General features: G+C 49.3%; 1 protein-coding gene across 1 annotated transcript in view; it reads left to right on the top strand.

Annotated features, from left to right (window-relative positions):
• LOC120060738 (nucleolar protein 4-like) overlaps positions 1–16,084 on the top strand; it is a 69,106-nt gene extending 53,022 nt beyond the window's left edge. Inside the window, exons 2-7 of the mRNA XM_039010147.1 lie at positions 2,260–2,618; positions 3,724–3,900; positions 4,101–4,289; positions 11,986–12,105; positions 12,322–12,526; positions 12,865–16,084. Of these exons, the coding sequence (XP_038866075.1) occupies positions 2,260–2,618; positions 3,724–3,900; positions 4,101–4,289; positions 11,986–12,105; positions 12,322–12,526; positions 12,865–13,088 (1,274 nt within the window). The 3' untranslated portion in view covers positions 13,089–16,084. The remainder of the gene's footprint in view (positions 1–2,259; positions 2,619–3,723; positions 3,901–4,100; positions 4,290–11,985; positions 12,106–12,321; positions 12,527–12,864) is intronic.
• The last annotated feature ends 1,909 nt before the right edge of the window (positions 16,085–17,993 follow it).

Genomic DNA, 17,993 nt, shown 5'->3' with positions numbered 1-17,993 from the left:
GGAGGATACAGTACAGTACAGGGATGATACAGTACAGTACAGGGAGGATACAGTACAGTACAGGGAGGATACGATACAGTCCAGGGAGGATACAGTCCAGGGAGGATACAGATACAGGGAGGATACAGATACAGGAAAGAGCTGGGTGTCGTGTGCCTTTTAAGAGCAGCAGAGGAGGGTGACTCCCCCAGCCGGCGACCATGGTCTTGCTGAGGGGGATTTGTGTTGAGCTGGCAGGAATTAGGCTGGCCTTATTCTCCATGCATGGATAGTTTTATACTCTCTCATTCTCTCCCCCATCGCTCTCTCATTCTCTCCCCCATCGCTCTCTCATTCTCTCCCCATCGCTCTCTCATTCTCTCCCCCATCGCTCTCTCATTCTCCTTTTCTATCATCTTCCTTTCTTGTCTTTTTGCTCTTCCCCTTCCTTTTCCCTCCCCTCTCTTGCCTCCCTTTCTCTCAATCTCTCTTCATCCCTGTCAGCCTCCGCCTCTCGCTCCCTCCTCCCACTCTATCCCCCTCCTCTTGCTCTCCCTTGCTTCATACCCTCTCCTCTTTCCCTCTGTCTTTCTCTCCCTCTCCCTGACCTGCTCCCTACCCCCCCCTACCCCCCCCCCCCCCCTCTGACCTCCTTCCTAGTTCCTAGCCTCTCTCTATCCCCACACACTGGTCTCTACTCTCTACCCATACCTCCCTCTACCATGGAATAACCCACTCTCTCTGATCCCTCTCTTGCTCCCTTTCTAAATCTCTACCTCCTCACTATCCCTGCCCTTGTTTCTTCCCCACCTCCCCAAGCTCCCTTCCCTCCCTCCTCTCCCTTCTTTCCCTCCCCCTCCCTCCTCTCCCTTATCCCCCCCTCCCTCTCTGTCATTGACCTGCTCTATGGCTGTGGCTGTCTCTCCTCCCCTCCCTCATTGGAAGCTTTGGAAAGCTGACCCCAATGCTGCCCCCACACACACGCACACACACGCACACACACACACACACACACACACACACACACACACACACACACACACACACACACACACACACACACACACACACTGGGAGAGGCACGTGAGCCCCTCTTAGTCCCACTCAGAGGGTTATGCATACAGTCCAGGCAGTGTGTCTGTGAGAATGGGAGTCTGTGTGATGAGGCCAAGCAGAGGTCCTTAGGCCCACCCCACCACCACTACACTATACTAGAGGTGGTGGAGCACTGCACAGCACTGCTCTCAGCTGCACAAGAGATACTACAGTCCCTCCTACTACTAGTCATTGTGTGTGTGTGTGTGTGTGTGTGTGTGTGTGTGTGTGTGTGTGTGTGTGTGTGTGTGTGTGTGTGTGTGTGTGTGTGTGTGTGTGTGTGTGTGTGTGTGTGTGTGTGTGTGTGTGTGCGCGCGCGCGCGTGCGTGTTTGACAGAGACAGGGACAAGGAGGACTGTGGAAAACAAAAACACACAGGCCATCCATCAGCGTGGCTCAGTGGCAGAGTCATGCACTAAACAATCACTTATTTAGTAGCTGCCGCTGGTTGAGTTAAGAAGCTAGCTGCTCGCCACAGGCTGATGGATGGGAGGTTACCACTTTCTCTGGTGGGGAGAGAGGAGGGGAGGGATGTGTGTGTAGAGACAAGTAGACGAGCTGGGCTCATGGATGGCCAGACTTGGTGTTAGTTTGCCTCGTTCTATGGTGTGCAGTGTTGTACGGTGTAGCCTACAGCGTGCGACTGGGGTACAGGGGAGGTGCCGGTGCTATCCTCCCTGTGCTTCCCTCTCTCTACGCTCTAACTCGGAGTGCCCTGCTTTCATGAATAAGTATCACTGGCTGCCTAGCCTTGGTCCTGCTTGGATGGCTTTAATTAACTAACTCACAGTACCATAGCAAACGTCTCTGCCTGTCTCTCTGCCTGTCTCTCTGCCCGTCTCTCTGCCCGTCTCTCGGCCTGTCTCTCTGCATGTCTCTCTGCATGTCTCTCTGCATGTCTCTCTGCCTGCCTGCTGCACCATGGCTGTAACACTACTGAGTGCACTATATAGCCACCACACTGAGTGTTCCATGGCCATTCATACTGACTACAACAGCTCTCTCTACTGCTAATTAACGGTACTGACACACGGAGGCCTTGGCTGGGTAGAGGCTGGGATTCATACTCAAGGTGTGATGTAGGCTACACATTATATTTCCCGTCCCTCTATAAATGTCTGGAGCTGGTGTTGTCTGATGATGATTCTACCAGTCTAATTGGTATCCGTCCCTGTGTTTTCACAGATGACTCATCCTCGGAGAGCGGCAGCGGGAACGGCATGCACACCATGACCCTTCTGTCTGCGGGCGGGGCGGCCCCGGGGTCTGAGAGGTGCATGGAGGGAACCCCGTACAGGAAGGTGGTAAACGGCAACAGGCCCCCGGCCCCGCTGGACTTCAGCACCACCTCCTCGTCCTCATCGTCCGAGGACCAACAGGCTCCAGTCAACCTGAGTGAGACCAGGCTGCCTGGGTCGGCCCTGATGGGCCCCTTCCAGCTCGACCCCCCAGACGAGCTGCGCAGGAAGTACCCCGTCAAGCCTCTCGCCCATGCCGCTGAGCTGCGCCTGGACAAAGACTCGATCAGGGACTATGGCAACAAGGTGGGGTCTTCTGCCCAGACCTGCGTCTGAAAATATTTGAAATACTTTAGCTGAGATTGATTGAGTTTCCCTGGTGCAATGAACCAATAGAATAGGATGCAAAACTGCAAGCCTCGCCCATCTGGCACTCCAGGCAGACTTAAACAAACAGTAAAAGTATTTGAAAGATTTCAAGTAGTATTTGACCCCAGGTCTAATGGTGATATATTACACACAAAGTGATAATGTTGAGCAATGAGCCCACCAGGACAGTGTGAGTAACAGCTCAGTGTGCCATTGTTATAGACGACTACTGTCTTGCTATGACCGACTATGAAGGGTGAGGTCTGCACAAGAAGGTGAGGTTCATTGCCAGGGCATTGCACAAAGCTGAGAAGTTTCCATTGAGATCTCGCCAAACTGCAATTACTTATACACTTCCTGTGGATGGAGAATGAATAGACGCCATTTTGAGAAGGTTCTAAGTTCAGATTCCAAGACATCAATCTTGACAGAAAACCAGCAAGACAATGTGCATGAGAGCGGTGAGAGTTGCTGTGCCAGGAGAAGTAGCCTAGTTGTGTTGCTGTACTTGTGATGAATATCCATACAGGAGTCAGTGGAGGACAGTATGAAAGGAGAGGGGATAAAAGGTTCTTCTTTCCTGCTCTCTGGCTATTGAATGAGACACACACTTCACCATGCTCTGACAATGCAGCGTTGTCCTTGAAAGCATCTTATTTGCCACATTGGAAGGATCAAACAAATAGAACTGTTTCACCACAACAACATCTAGCAGTGTTTTGTGCCTCGCTGTCATCAGTGTTCCTCACCATTGAGATTGTACCGGGTGCTTTTCAATGTCACCTAGCATACAGGCTGAGTGAAAATCTTACCCCGGCTTTGTGTCTGTTCTTTCTTTGTCTGTGCTTATTCTCTGTTTGTGTGTGTGTGTGTGTGTGTGTGTGTGTGTGTGTGTGTGTGTGTGTGTGTGTGTGTGTGTGTGTGTGTGTGTGTGTGTGTGTGTGTGTGTGTGTGTGTGTGTGTGTGTGTGCACCTGTGCTTGTGTTTTGATGTGTGTGTGTGTGTATGTGCACGTGCACCTATATGTGTGTGTGTGTGACAGTCTCCTCAGTACAGCTCAGGAAGCTACGACTCATTGAAGATGGAGACATGTGCCGAGGACCTGACCGTGACCAGAGGCGTGGCGGTGGCAGACGACGATGACGACGATGATCACGACGACAGTGACAAGATCAACGACACCGAGGGCAAGGACCCCGAGAGACTAAAGGCCTTCAACGTAAGAGCTGCTCTCACGTCAGCTAGACACAACCGCACACACAGCGTGCACACATGCACACGCCACACGTGCGCGAACACACACACACACAATGAAAGAGCTCCTCTCACCTTTACATGACCTTCACCTCAGGAACACTGGAAGCAGCAGAGCAGACACACACGCTTTTTTCTACAGGATTTTTGTAATCTTCTTTTCAGATGTTTGTGCGTCTGTTTGTGGATGAGAACCTGGACCGCATGGTGCCCATCTCCAAGCAGCCCAAGGAGAAGATCCAGGCCATCATCGAGTCGTGTAGCCGCCAGTTCCCAGAGTTCGAGCTGCGCGCTCGCAAGCGCATCCGCACCTACCTCAAATCCTGCCGCCGAATGAAGAAGAACGGCATGGAGGTACATACCACATCTATCATACCTCCTCTCTCTCTCATTCCTACTCTCTTTCATCCCTCCATCTGTCTCTCTCTCATTCCTACTGTCTTTCATCCTTCCATCTGTCTCTCTCTCATTCCTACTCTCTTTCATCCCTCCATCTCTCTCTCTCTCATTCCTACTGTCTTTCATCCCTCCATCTCTGTCTCTCTCTCATTCCTACTCTCTATCATCCCTCCATCTCTGTCTCTCATTCCTACTCTCTTTCATCCCTCCATCTGTCTCTCTCATTCCTACTCTCTTTCATCCCTCCATCTCTCTCTCTCTCATTCCTACTGTCTTTCATCCCTCCATCTCTGTCTCTCTCTCATTCCTACTCTCTATCATCCCTCCATCTCTGTCTCTCTCTCATTCCTACTCTCTATCATCCCTCCATCTCTGTCTCTCTCATTCCTACTCTCTTTCATCCCTCCATCTCTGTCTCTCTCATTCCTACTGTCTTTCATCCTTCCATCTGTCTCTCTCTCATTCCTACTGTCTTTCATCCCTCCATCTCTGTCTCTCTCTCATTCCTACTCTCTTTCATCCCTCCATCTCTGTCTCTCTCTCATTCCTACTCTCTTTCATCCCTCCATCTCTGTCTCTCTCTCATTCCTACTGTCTTTCATCCCTCCATCTCTGTCTCTCTCTCATTCCTACTGTCTTTCATCCCTCCATCTGTCTCTCTCTCATTCCTACTGTCTTTCATCCCTCCATCTCTGTCTCTCTCTCATTCCTACTGTCTTTCATCCTTCCATCTGTCTCTCTCTCATTCCTACTGTCTTTCATCCCTCCATCTCTGTCTCTCTCTCATTCCTACTGTCTTTCATCCCTCCATCTCTGTCTCTCTCTCATTCCTACTCTCTTTCATCCCTCCATCTGTCTCTCTCATTCCTACTCTCTTTCATCCCTCCATCTGTCTCTCTCATTCCTACTCTCTTTCATCCCTCCATCTCTCTCTCTCATTCCTACTCTCTTTCATCCCTCCATCTGTCTCTCTCTCATTCCTACTCTCTATCATCCCTCCATCTCTGTCTCTCTCTCATTCCTACTCTCTTTCATCCCTCCATCTCTGTCTCTCTCTCATTCCTACTCTCTTTCATCCCTCCATCTCTCTCTCTCTCATTCCTACTGTCTTTCATCCCTCCATCTCTGTCTCTCTCTCATTCCTACTCTCTATCATCCCTCCATCTCTGTCTCTCTCATTCCTACTCTCTTTCATCCCTCCATCTCTGTCTCTCTCTCATTCCTACTCTCTATCATCCCTCCATCTCTGTCTCTCTCTCATTCCTACTCTCTATCATCCCTCCATCTCTGTCTCTCTCATTCCTACTCTCTTTCATCCCTCCATCTCTCTCTCTCTCATTCCTACTCTCTTTCATCCCTCCATCTCTGTCTCTCTCTCATTCCTACTGTCTTTCATCCCTCCATCTGTCTCTCTCATTCCTACTCTCTTTCATCCCTCCATCTGTCTCTCTCATTCCTACTCTCTTTCATCCCTCCATCTCTCTCTCTCATTCCTACTCTCTTTCATCCCTCCATCTGTCTCTCTCATTCCTACTCTCTATCATCCCTCCATCTCTGTCTCTCTCTCATTCCTACTCTCTTTCATCCCTCCATCTCTGTCTCTCTCTCATTCCTACTCTCTTTCATCCCTCCATCTCTGTCTCTCTCTCATTCCTACTCTCTTTCATCCCTCCATCTCTCTCTCTCTCATTCCTACTGTCTTTCATCCCTCCATCTCTGTCTCTCTCTCATTCCTACTCTCTATCATCCCTCCATCTCTGTCTCTCTCATTCCTACTCTCTTTCATCCCTCCATCTCTGTCTCTCTCTCATTCCTACTCTCTATCATCCCTCCATCTCTGTCTCTCTCTCATTCCTACTCTCTATCATCCCTCCATCTCTGTCTCTCTCATTCCTACTCTCTTTCATCCCTCCATCTCTCTCTCTCTCTCATTCCTACTCTCTTTCATCCCTCCATCTCTGTCTCTCTCTCATTCCTACTCTCTTTCATCCCTCCATCTCTCTCTCTCTCATTCCTACTCTCTTTCATCCCTCCATCTCTGTCTCTCTCTCATTCCTACTCTCTATCATCCCTCCATCTCTGTCTCTCTCTCATTCCTACTCTCTTTCATCCCTCCATCTCTCTCTCTCTCATTCCTACTCTCTTTCATCCCTCCATCTCTGTCTCTCTCTCATTCCTACTCTCTATCATCCCTCCATCTCTGTCTCTCTCATTCCTACTCTCTTTCATCCCTCCATCTCTGTCTCTCTCTCATTCCTACTCTCTATCATCCCTCCATCTCTGTCTCTCTCATTCCTACTCTCTTTCATCCCTCCATCTCTGTCTCTCTCTCATTCCTACTCTCTATCATACCTCCTCTCACTCTCATTCCTACTCTCTATCATACCTCCTCTCTCTCTCATTCCTACTCTCTTTCATCCCTCCATCTGTCTCTCTCTCATTCCTACTGTCTTTCATCCCTCCATCTCTGTCTCTCTCTCATTCCTCATTCTGTGTGTGGCTGGTTTAGATGTACCATACCTATCTAGCCTCTCTCTCTCATCCCTCCCTCTCTCGTGGTCCTGTGTGTGGCTGGTCTGGTAGCCATTTGCCCTCTCCCCCAACATCCCCCATGTATAGATGATGTCTGGGCTCTGTCTAGCAGCAGTACTCCCATAGGATTCATCATCATTGATTTTTTTTTGCTGGTTTGTATCACCATTGGTTCTTAGATCATGATATAATACTTTTGTTTTGTCCCTTACCTGGTAAAATATTCGGTTGAAAATGTAGTCAGTGTTCATGTGTCTGGTTAGGAAGGAGACTATCTAGTATAACTTCATCTATAAGAGATGATTTGGAAACTTCTTGTAATGAGCAGGTGCGTCTGAAAATGTTTTGGGCTCTTTACTGCCCCCCTGTGGTCAATGGGCTCTTTACTGCCCCCCTGTGGTCAATGGGCTCTTTACTGCCCCCATGTGGCCAATGGGCTCTTTACTGCCCCCCTGTGGTCAATGGGCTCTTTACTGCCCCCCCCCCCCCCTGTGGTCAATGGGCTCTTTACTGCCCCCCCTGTGGTCAATGGGTTCTTTACTGCCCCCCTGTGGTCAGTGGGCTCTTTACTGCCCCCCTGTGGTCAATGGGCTCTTTACTGCCCCCCCCCCCCCTGTGGTCAATGGGTTCTTTATTGCACTCCTGTGGTCAGTGGGCTCTTTACTGCCCCCCTGTGGTCAGTGGGCTCTTTACTGCCCCCCTGTGGTCAATGGGCTCTTTACTGCCCCCATGTGGCCAATGGGCTCTTTACTGCCCCCCTGTGGTCAATGGGCTCTTTACTGCCCCCCCCCCCTGTGGTCAATGGGCTCTTTACTGCCCCCCCTGTGGTCAATGGGTTCTTTACTGCCCCCCTGTGGTCAGTGGGCTCTTTACTGCCCCCCTGTGGTCAATGGGCTCTTTACTGCCCCCCCCCCCCCCTGTGGTCAATGGGTTCTTTATTGCACTCCTGTGGTCAGTGGGCTCTTTACTGCCCCCCTGTGGTCAGTGGGCTCTTTACTGCCCCCCTGTGGTCAATGGGCTCTTTACTGCCCCCCCTGTGGTCAATGGGTTCTTTACTGCCCCCCTGTGGTCAGTGGGCTCTTTACTGCCCCCCTGTGGTCAATTGGCTCTTTACTGCCCCCCCTGTGGTCAATGGGTTCTTTATTGCACTCCTGTGGTCAGTGGGCTCTTTACTGCCCCCCTGTGGTCAATGGGCTCTTTACTGCCCCCCCTGTGGTCAATGGGTTCTTTATTGCACTCCTGTGGTCAATGGGCTCTTTACTGCCACCCCTGTGGTCAATGGGCTCTTTACTGCCACCCCTGTGGTCAATGGGCTCTTTACTGCCCCCCCTGTGGTCAATGGGTTCTTTATTGCCCTCCTGTGGTCAATTGGTTCTTTATTGCCCTCCTGTGGTCAATGGGCTCTTTACTGCCCCCCTGTGGTCAATGGGCTCTTTACTGCCACCCCTGTGGTCAATGGGCTCTTTACTGCCCCCCTGTGGTCAATGGGCTCTTTACTGCCCCCATGTGGCCAATGGGCTCTTTACTGCCCCCCTGTGGTCAATGGGCTCTTTACTGCCCCCCCTGTGGTCAATGGGTTCTTTACTGCCCCCCTGTGGTCAGTGGGCTCTTTACTGCCCCCCTGTGGTCAATGGGCTCTTTACTGCCCCCCCCCCCCCCCCCCCCTGTGGTCAATGGGTTCTTTATTGCACTCCTGTGGTCAGTGGGCTCTTTACTGCCCCCCTGTGGTCAGTGGGCTCTTTACTGCCCCCCTGTGGTCAATGGGCTCTTTACTGCCCCCCCTGTGGTCAATGGGTTCTTTACTGCCCCCCTGTGGTCAGTGGGCTCTTTACTGCCCCCCTGTGGTCAATTGGCTCTTTACTGCCCCCCCTGTGGTCAATGGGTTCTTTATTGCACTCCTGTGGTCAGTGGGCTCTTTACTGCCCCCCTGTGGTCAATGGGCTCTTTACTGCCCCCCCTGTGGTCAATGGGTTCTTTATTGCACTCCTGTGGTCAATGGGCTCTTTACTGCCACCCCTGTGGTCAATGGGCTCTTTACTGCCACCCCTGTGGTCAATGGGCTCTTTACTGCCCCCCCTGTGGTCAATGGGTTCTTTATTGCCCTCCTGTGGTCAATTGGTTCTTTATTGCCCTCCTGTGGTCAATGGGCTCTTTACTGCCCTCCTGTGGTCAATGGGCTCTTTACTGCCACCCCTGTGGTCAATGGGCTCTTTACTGCCACCCCTGTGGTCAATGGGCTCTTTACTGCCCCCCCTGTGGTCAATGGGTTCTTTATTGCCCTCCTGTGGTCAATTGGTTCTTTACTGCCCCCCCTGTGGTCAATGGGTTCTTTATTGCCCTCCTGTGGTCAATAGGTTCTTTATTGCACTCCTATGGTCAATGGGCTCTTTACTGTTACCCCTGTGGTCAATTGGCTCTTTACTGCCCCCCCTGTGGTCAATGGGTTCTTTATTGCACTCCTGTGGTCAGTGGGCTCTTTACTGCCCCCCTGTGGTCAATGGGCTCTTTACTGCCCCCCCCTGTGGTCAATGGGCTCTTTACTGCCCCCCCTGTGGTCAATGGGTTCTTTATTGCACTCCTGTGGTCAATGGGCTCTTTACTGCCACCCCTGTGGTCAATGGGCTCTTTACTGCCACCCCTGTGGTCAATGGGCTCTTTACTGCCCCCCTGTGGTCAATGGGCTCTTTACTGCCCCCATGTGGCCAATGGGCTCTTTACTGCCCCCCTGTGGTCAATGGGCTCTTTACTGCCCCCCCCCCCCTGTGGTCAATGGGCTCTTTACTCCCCCCCTGTGGTCAATGGGTTCTTTACTGCCCCCCTGTGGTCAGTGGGCTCTTTACTGCCCCCCTGTGGTCAATGGGCTCTTTACTGCCCCCCCCCCCCCCCCCCCCCTGTGGTCAATGGGTTCTTTATTGCACTCCTGTGGTCAGTGGGCTCTTTACTGCCCCCCTGTGGTCAGTGGGCTCTTTACTGCCCCCCTGTGGTCAATGGGCTCTTTACTGCCCCCCCTGTGGTCAATGGGTTCTTTACTGCCCCCCTGTGGTCAGTGGGCTCTTTACTGCCCCCCTGTGGTCAATTGGCTCTTTACTGCCCCCCCTGTGGTCAATGGGTTCTTTATTGCACTCCTGTGGTCAGTGGGCTCTTTACTGCCACCCCTGTGGTCAATGGGCTCTTTACTGCCACCCCTGTGGTCAATGGGCTCTTTACTGCCCCCCCTGTGGTCAATGGGTTCTTTATTGCCCTCCTGTGGTCAATTGGTTCTTTATTGCCCTCCTGTGGTCAATGGGCTCTTTACTGCCCTCCTGTGGTCAATGGGCTCTTTACTGCCACCCCTGTGGTCAATGGGCTCTTTACTGCCCCCCCTGTGGTCAATGGGTTCTTTATTGCCCTCCTGTGGTCAATGGGTTCTTTATTGCCCTCCTGTGGTCAATTGGTTCTTTACTGCCCCCCCTGTGGTCAATGGGTTCTTTATTGCCCTCCTGTGGTCAATAGGTTCTTTATTGCACTCCTATGGTCAATGGGCTCTTTACTGCCACCCCTGTGGTCAATGGGTTCTTTACTGCCCCCCCTGTGGTCAATGGGTTCTTTATTGCACTCCTGTGGTCAGTGGGCTCTTTACTGCCCCCCTGTGGTCAATGGGCTCTTTACTGCCCCCCCTGTGGTCAATGGGTTCTTTATTGCACTCCTGTGGTCAGTGGGCTCTTTACTGCCCCCCTGTGGTCAATGGGCTCTTTACTGCCCCCCTGTGGTCAATGGGTTCTTTATTGCACTCCTGTGGTCAATGGGCTCTTTACTGCCACCCCTGTGGTCAATGGGTTCTTTATTGCCCTCCTGTGGTCAATTGGTTCTTTATTGCCCTCCTGTGGTCAATGGGCTCTTTACTGCCCTCCTGTGGTCAATGGGCTCTTTACTGCCACCCCTGTGGTCAATGGGCTCTTTACTGCCCCCCCTGTGGTCAATGGGTTCTTTATTGCCCTCCTGTGGTCAATTGGTTCTTTACTGCCCCCCCTGTGGTCAATGGGTTCTTTATTGCCCTCCTGTGGTCAATAGGTTCTTTATTGCACTCCTATGGTCAATGGGCTCTTTACTGTTACCCCTGTGGTCAATTGGCTCTTTACTGCCCCCCCTGTGGTCAATGGGTTCTTTATTGCACTCCTGTGGTCAGTGGGCTCTTTACTGCCCCCCTGTGGTCAATGGGCTCTTTACTGCCCCCCCTGTGGTCAATGGGCTCTTTACTGCCCCCCCTGTGGTCAATGGGCTCTTTACTGCCCCCCCTGTGGTCAATGGGTTCTTTATTGCACTCCTGTGGTCAATGGGCTCTTTACTGCCACCCCTGTGGTCAATGGGCTCTTTACTGCCACCCCTGTGGTCAATGGGCTCTTTACTGCCCCCCCTGTGGTCAATGGGTTCTTTATTGCCCTCCTGTGGTCAATTGGTTCTTTACTGCCCTCCTGTGGTCAATGGGCTCTTTACTGCCACCCCTGTGGTCAATGGGCTCTTTACTGCCCCTGGGTTCTTTATTGCCCTCCTGTGGTCAATGGGTTCTTTATTGCCCTCCTGTGGTCAATTGGTTCTTTACTGCCCCCCCTGTGGTCAATGGGTTCTTTATTGCCCTCCTGTGGTCAATAGGTTCTTTATTGCACTCCTATGGTCAATGGGCTCTTTACTGTTACCCCTGTGGTCAATGGGCTCTTTACTGCCCCCCCCTGTGGTCAATGGGTTCTTTATTGCACTCCTGTGGTCAGTGGGCTCTTTACTGCCCTCCTGTGGTCAATAGGTTCTTTATTGCACTCCTATGGTCAATGGGCTCTTTACTGTTACCCCTGTGGTCAATGGGCTCTTTACAGCCCCCCCTGTGGTCAATGGGTTCTTTATTGCCCTCCTGTGGTCAATGGGTTCTTTTCACACAATGTTGGGATGTTCACCTTATGGTGCCTACTGTGTACACACTACTGTATGCAGTGTTGATTATTCTGGCAAGAATTCAAGCAAAGCATAACTGTCTATTCTTAAGCAAACTGCAGACAGTAAAGGCTATAACAAGCATTATTCAACCTTAAAAAGGGTACTTTGCTCTGACGTGGGGATGAATTTGTGCTGATTGTTTCTCCCCTGCCAGACACGACCCACCCCACCTCACCTCACCTCAGCCATGGCTGAGAACATCCTGGCAGCCGCCTGCGAGAGCGAGACACGCAAGGCTGCCAAGAGGATGCGGCTGGATGTCTACCAGGCACATGTGAGTGCTCTCTGTGTGTGTGTGTGTGTGCGTGCGTGCGTGCGTGCGTGCGTGCGTGCGTGCGTGCGTGCGTGCGTGCGTGTGTGTATTTTCTCAGGTGGGTGGATGTACTGTGGATGTTTTCCAATAGCCAATGGCGAAGTCTGTTCTTCTTAACCTTGAGTATATTATATACTTGGAAGTGGGACTGAACTCTCTCGTCTCGTCTCCCCCCAGGAGGAGCAGATAGCACTTGACAAGCCCAGTTCTCGCGAGCCAGCCTCCCTGGCCCACTCTGCCTACTCCCTGGCTGCCTCAGCCTACTCCCAGGACCAGCTCTACATCAACGGTGGGCTCAACTACAGTTACCGTGGTTACGGGGGCCTAGGAGCAAGCATGCAACACCCTGTCTCCTTGACAACCGCCACTGCTCAGAGCAACGGTGAGAGAGGATGCTTCACGTCTTTGATTGACCAGCGAATGGCATCTTAGAGTAGCAGCATACCTTAGCTTACCTGAAGCATGCTGCTTGTACTGTAGCAGCAGCACTGGCCTAGTTAAGAATGGACTGAGGTGTATTGAAACATATCGAGAATGAGAAATCAATTCCATATTTAAATAATGCCCATATTTGGACGTAGCAAACATTTACAAACATACATAAAATATATTTCCTACTGTTGATAAGTGGATAAGAATGCATATTTACAATTTCTAAGAGTTACATTTGTAGTAAAATGCCCCCAGTAGGTGTCTTCATTTAAGTGTGTTTTTCCCCAGGCCCTACTGACCTCAGCATGAAGTCCCTGGTGTCCAACTCGTCATCGGCCAGCTCCAACAGCCACGGGCGGAGCGGTGGTGGCGGAGGGAGCGGGGCCTCGGCACAGCTCAGCCCCACGGAGATCACAGCCGTGCGTCAGCTCATCGCCGGCTACCGCGAGTCAGCCGCCTTCCTGCTCCGCTCGGCCGACGAGCTAGAGACCCTGATCCTGCAGCAGAACTGAGATGAAAACTCCATCTCCCCCCGACTCCCTCCTCCTCCCTATCTCACTCCAACTCTCCCACACAAACCCTAACTAACCGACCAACCACTCTCGCACTCAGCAGATCCATTCGTCCGTGATATCGTCCTCCTCCACCAACCTTTACATTCTCCTCATCGCCAGGAAAAGAAGGCATGCAACAGCGCTACCTTCCTCTAGTCTAATAATCCAAACCCCCTTGATTGTTTTGGCATTAGTGCGTGGAGAGAAAGAGCACTGTCTGTGACCACTTTGGAACAGCGTTTCTCCCTCTCTTCAACCACCTGTAAAGGAACGCGCTCCCTCCCAATCATAACAGCTCTCCCTCACTCCCATAGCTCTGTGGAAAGAAGAGGGATGACACAGAGAGTCGGAAATTAGTCTACCTAGTGTGGGGGAGAGAGTGGTGGGCTGGTGCACTGGAGAACACTGAAGGGTTGTGCTGTAATGAGAGAAGAGCACCCCCTTGTGTACGAATAAAATAAGTGGATCCTTTTTGTGTGCCAGGAAGCTCTATGTGCTGCAGTACACAGATCCCCTAAACAACCTCGCCCTCCCCAATAACAATGAAAGCGAGACTCCCTGATTAGTACAAAGAAAAATCCTTTGATTTGAATCAGTTAGTTTTTTCGAAGCCTGTAGAATATTTACGTTTGTTTGGCACCGTTCCGAGCTACTGAAAAGGGGTGTTGACTGATCTGAAAGAGAGCACTAACTATAAGACACTGAACCACTTTGTTAATGAAAAGAGGCTAAGGAAGAAGACTGGGGGGAAAAATGTAAAAAGAGAGACAACTTGTCGCGCTCGCTGTAAATAAGCTCTCTGTGTCCTAAAGCACTTTCCCCTGATTCAGACCTCACCTACCCGTTGAGTAATAAAGACCGTGATGTCCCGGGAGCAACACTTTAACTTATGCATTATGGAGATGCCATCTTTTCCACATGGAAATACCTCAGATCTACCAACCAACCGTTCTAGTACTTCATTCATACTGGGTGCCGTTATCATACAATGCTCACCAGTTACTACCTGATGTGTTCAGTGTTTTCAAAGACCTGCAGGAAGCAACGTCTTAACCATTTCAAGAAGAATAAATATTGTAACTATAGTTAAAATTTTATCCCAAACGAAGTATTGTTTGTCCCGTTATTTGTGTAATGTATATATTCAGTCCATATTTGATTCTAGAAGCATCAGTAAAGTGAAGGACTGGGGGCAAGGAAGTATGTTCTGTGGGAGACTGAACGTCTCCAAAGGTAGCTGGAGATTTTTTTCCAGAGGCCTCCATGTTTTCCACCCCCCTGGTGGCTCGTTGCTCCCCCATCAATTCGAGGTTTTGGTTTGTCCCGATCTGGTTGTCAACACTCATCACTCGATGATACCGTCTCTTCTGGGTCTGGTTCTGCATTCCTCTCTCTAACCTACCCTCCTCCTCCGGACCTATACCCCCCCCCATCCCCTTCTCCCCCCTGACCTTACCTGAGCTCTGTCCGGCTTAGTTCTGGACCTTGGTTCTGGGAGGAATTCTGTATTTCTTTGTCTATTGACTCTTTGAGATGGCCATTAATCCACGCTGCTGCTATATGGACCGGACTTTTGCCACAGACCTATAACCTCAAGTCAGGACGCCAGCCTCCTGCACAACCAGAGCACCTCAAGACAACAACACAAACAAAAAGAAGCAAAAACTACTCGAGACAGATAAGAGACAAAAAATTAATTTTTGAAAACGACATGCCATCCCAGTCAGTTGCTTCTCTCTGCTACTAGGCACTCTGGTTGATCTTTTTGTTCTTTCATAAGGCTGTGTTGTTTTTACATTAACCTTTTCCTTTGTAGTTTTCTTCATGAGTTTGAACCTCTGGAGGCATAAAAGGAGCAATGTGCTTCTCTTGCAGCCACTCACAAGGGTGATCTGGGCCTATCTATCTTACTGTACAAGGTGTGGCCAAAGTCTGTGAGGTTTGTACCTTTTTAGAACGAGAGGAGAAAAAAAGCTAAATGTTTCTTCAAGAGGCAAGCCTGAAGGGGCTCATTGTTGTGTCACTGTAATTTGCTCCCTTTTGCACACTGAAGCAACAGAAATCTGTGACGAAGGCCCTGCTTGTTCAGGGCTCCATCTTGCACTGGCGAGGTGTGTACTACTAAAGGAAAGAGGAAGAGTATCGCAATGCAGTTGATAATCATCACATTCCTGGCCCTTGACTGCATAGTGTTAACGAAAAGAGGCTATCTGAGCCCAAAGTGCGAGTTGTACAACGCATCACATACGACCACCTCTATTGTGTAAATGAAAGCCATTGATTTAGGTGCACTAGCTCCGTGGCCTGTGAGAGGTCATGTCTAGAAGGGATTCCCCTGATGTCAAAGTGATGTCAAAACATAGATATTCGAGTCACATCAGGGAGAATTTTTGCATTTTAGTTAACCCTAACTATTTTCCTAACCTTAACTTGCTGCATAAGTTCTCCGAACCTGCTATGAAAAGTCACTAATGACATTAGCGGCATCCCATCTAGTCAAGACCCCTGTGAGAGATTGAATGGAGCACTGGGCTCACTGGCAACATTCTGAACCACAAAACAACACCTTGATCTATCCGCCTAGCATACATGTGCAATGTCAAATCTGATCTCCATAATGAGTACAAAATTATTAAGAAAACATTTTTTTTTTAATGTTATGGAAATAGTATGCCTAGATAGAAAGTAGAAAATGAAGTCCAAGAAGTCCACTTCATCTCAGAGCAAGCTCTTGATTGAATCTGCTTAGTGGGTAAAAAAATGACAAACACAAGAGAAATATGCAAAATGACCAGTCAAGAGGAAACCCCCTCACTGTGTTCTCTCTCAATGTGGCTTTGATGGCTTCAAAACGTGTTTTCTTATTAGTATCGCCCTCCTTTCTGCGGATCCATCCTTCACTCTGCTTATGCCCTGGGATCTTAAGCTACAATTCTCTCAGTACAGTAGATGAATATGACGTTTTTTTGTGTGTGTGTGTGGGGGGGGGGGGGGGGGGGGGGGGGCTAGAATTAACTTAGAAGGGGATTCTCTTCATTCTTATTCACTTCAGTCTTAAAACTGCCTTTTTTGCCACTGCAGGTTTGAGGTTTCAAAGGATTGCCAGACAAGTAGTACAAGCAGTGCTGTTGCCAAACTGTACATAGTGCTGTAATTTATGATCTTACAGAGCAGTTGCTAGAGACAGTTTTGCCGTCCTCTGTATTTCCCTACTACCCCAGGTCAACACAGAGCGATGGATGGATCCTACCTCTTTAGAAATGACCAGTTGAGCGCTGCTGAATTTTGTACTGTCACATGCCACGAACGTCTGCTATATAGTTTAGTGGAAAAAAGAAGAAGATTGTGAAAGTTATGCATTTGTAATATAGACGAGGGACAATTAAATGTATCTCTAAGAAGGTGGTAAGAGATTATATAGTAAAGCTCTCGCTAAATACTCCTCCCTCCTCCTCCGTTTGCACCTCTGGGGTTTGCTCTGTAGTTTCTCACAGACAGCTACATACGTTAAGAAAACATACTGTAAAAATAGGCAAAAGACAATCTTGGAAATATGTAACTTGCTCACTGTTTAATTTCCATTCCTTTCTGTGTGCAGCTATTGTATACAGTGCGTCTTGGAGTATTTTAGCCATAATCACAGCATTCTTACTCAAACTTCTGGCTCCTTAACGGCGGTGGAGCGCTCACTGTCAATACACATTTTCTATTTTTATTATTATTTTATACATATTTTGTAGTGCAAGTCAGTGGTATTATCAAATAATATTTTGTACAATACCAACATCTCAAGTGAAGTTACTCTGTATGCCTATACTGTACATTCCAAACAAGGATGTCAACATGTTTAACAACCAACCTGACCAGCTTCACGTTTAGTGATCTGACCTCTGTGCCCAACACAAAACCCACACCCTAACAAATGCTTGAGGGAGTGCTCTCTGTTAAGATTAGCATTGTTGACCTTGTGATTAGCTTCAAACATGTTGTTGATTGGAGCCATGATTATTCTCCTGCTTAGGGCCAAAAAGACTTGACATGCCAGAGAATGTGCCAACCAAGCACAGACCAAGTTTGCAACCTTAGCCATGGCCTTCATGAAACTCCCCCTCTCAGACTACTGCATGTATCTCTCCCCCTGGGAATGCTATGCAGCAGTGTCAGCACTTCAGTGAAGGGGCAGTGTTCTGAGTGTGGGAAAGGTGTGATTCCCTTAACCCTGATCATACTGTTTTAAGCGCCAACTGACATTGGACCTCAATGACTTTACAAATGTCACCCCCAACAGAGATGGTTCCACTCAGACAGGAGCAAAAATATGTGTGGTGCTGGTCAGGGTACCGCAAATGAACACACATTTTAAAACAAATATCTGCTTTGGTCAGATGTATAGCTCGACATAAAAACAAGAAAGGAGAAAAAAATGGCGGAACTTTTTATTTTTCTATCAGGGCAGTGTACAGCTACAGTCAAATTAAAATAGTTTTTCCGACCATAGTGTGTTTTATTTTATAATTTGGTGGTGCTTTGGATTCCTCGGTTCTGTTTTAGGTTTTCCACTTTACCTACTGTACGAGAAGCTGATTGTCTTTCTCAGTTTCGATTTGTACCTAATACCAATGTGAAACTGTATTTTCCTCCTGATTTTGGACTCAGTGGAAGTGTGATGTTTACATGTACAGATTTTTGCTATTCTTTTTTGTTGTTTTGTTTGGTCATTTCTCTCCACCCTGTTTTAAGTTAGTCTGATACCTTGTACATTGATGGGAAATGGGACCATGTCTAATTAGGTTAATGTCACATGGACACATATTTAGAAACTGATTGTTGGGAGAGCTGTGTGCTTGGCTTAAGGAATGCCCT

Source organism: Salvelinus namaycush, chromosome 16 (genome assembly GCF_016432855.1).
Source record: "Salvelinus namaycush isolate Seneca chromosome 16, SaNama_1.0, whole genome shotgun sequence".
NCBI lineage: Eukaryota > Metazoa > Chordata > Actinopteri > Salmoniformes > Salmonidae > Salvelinus > Salvelinus namaycush.
The sequence above is the reverse complement of the archived record's forward strand: the minus strand, read 5'-3'. Positions and strand labels throughout refer to the sequence as shown.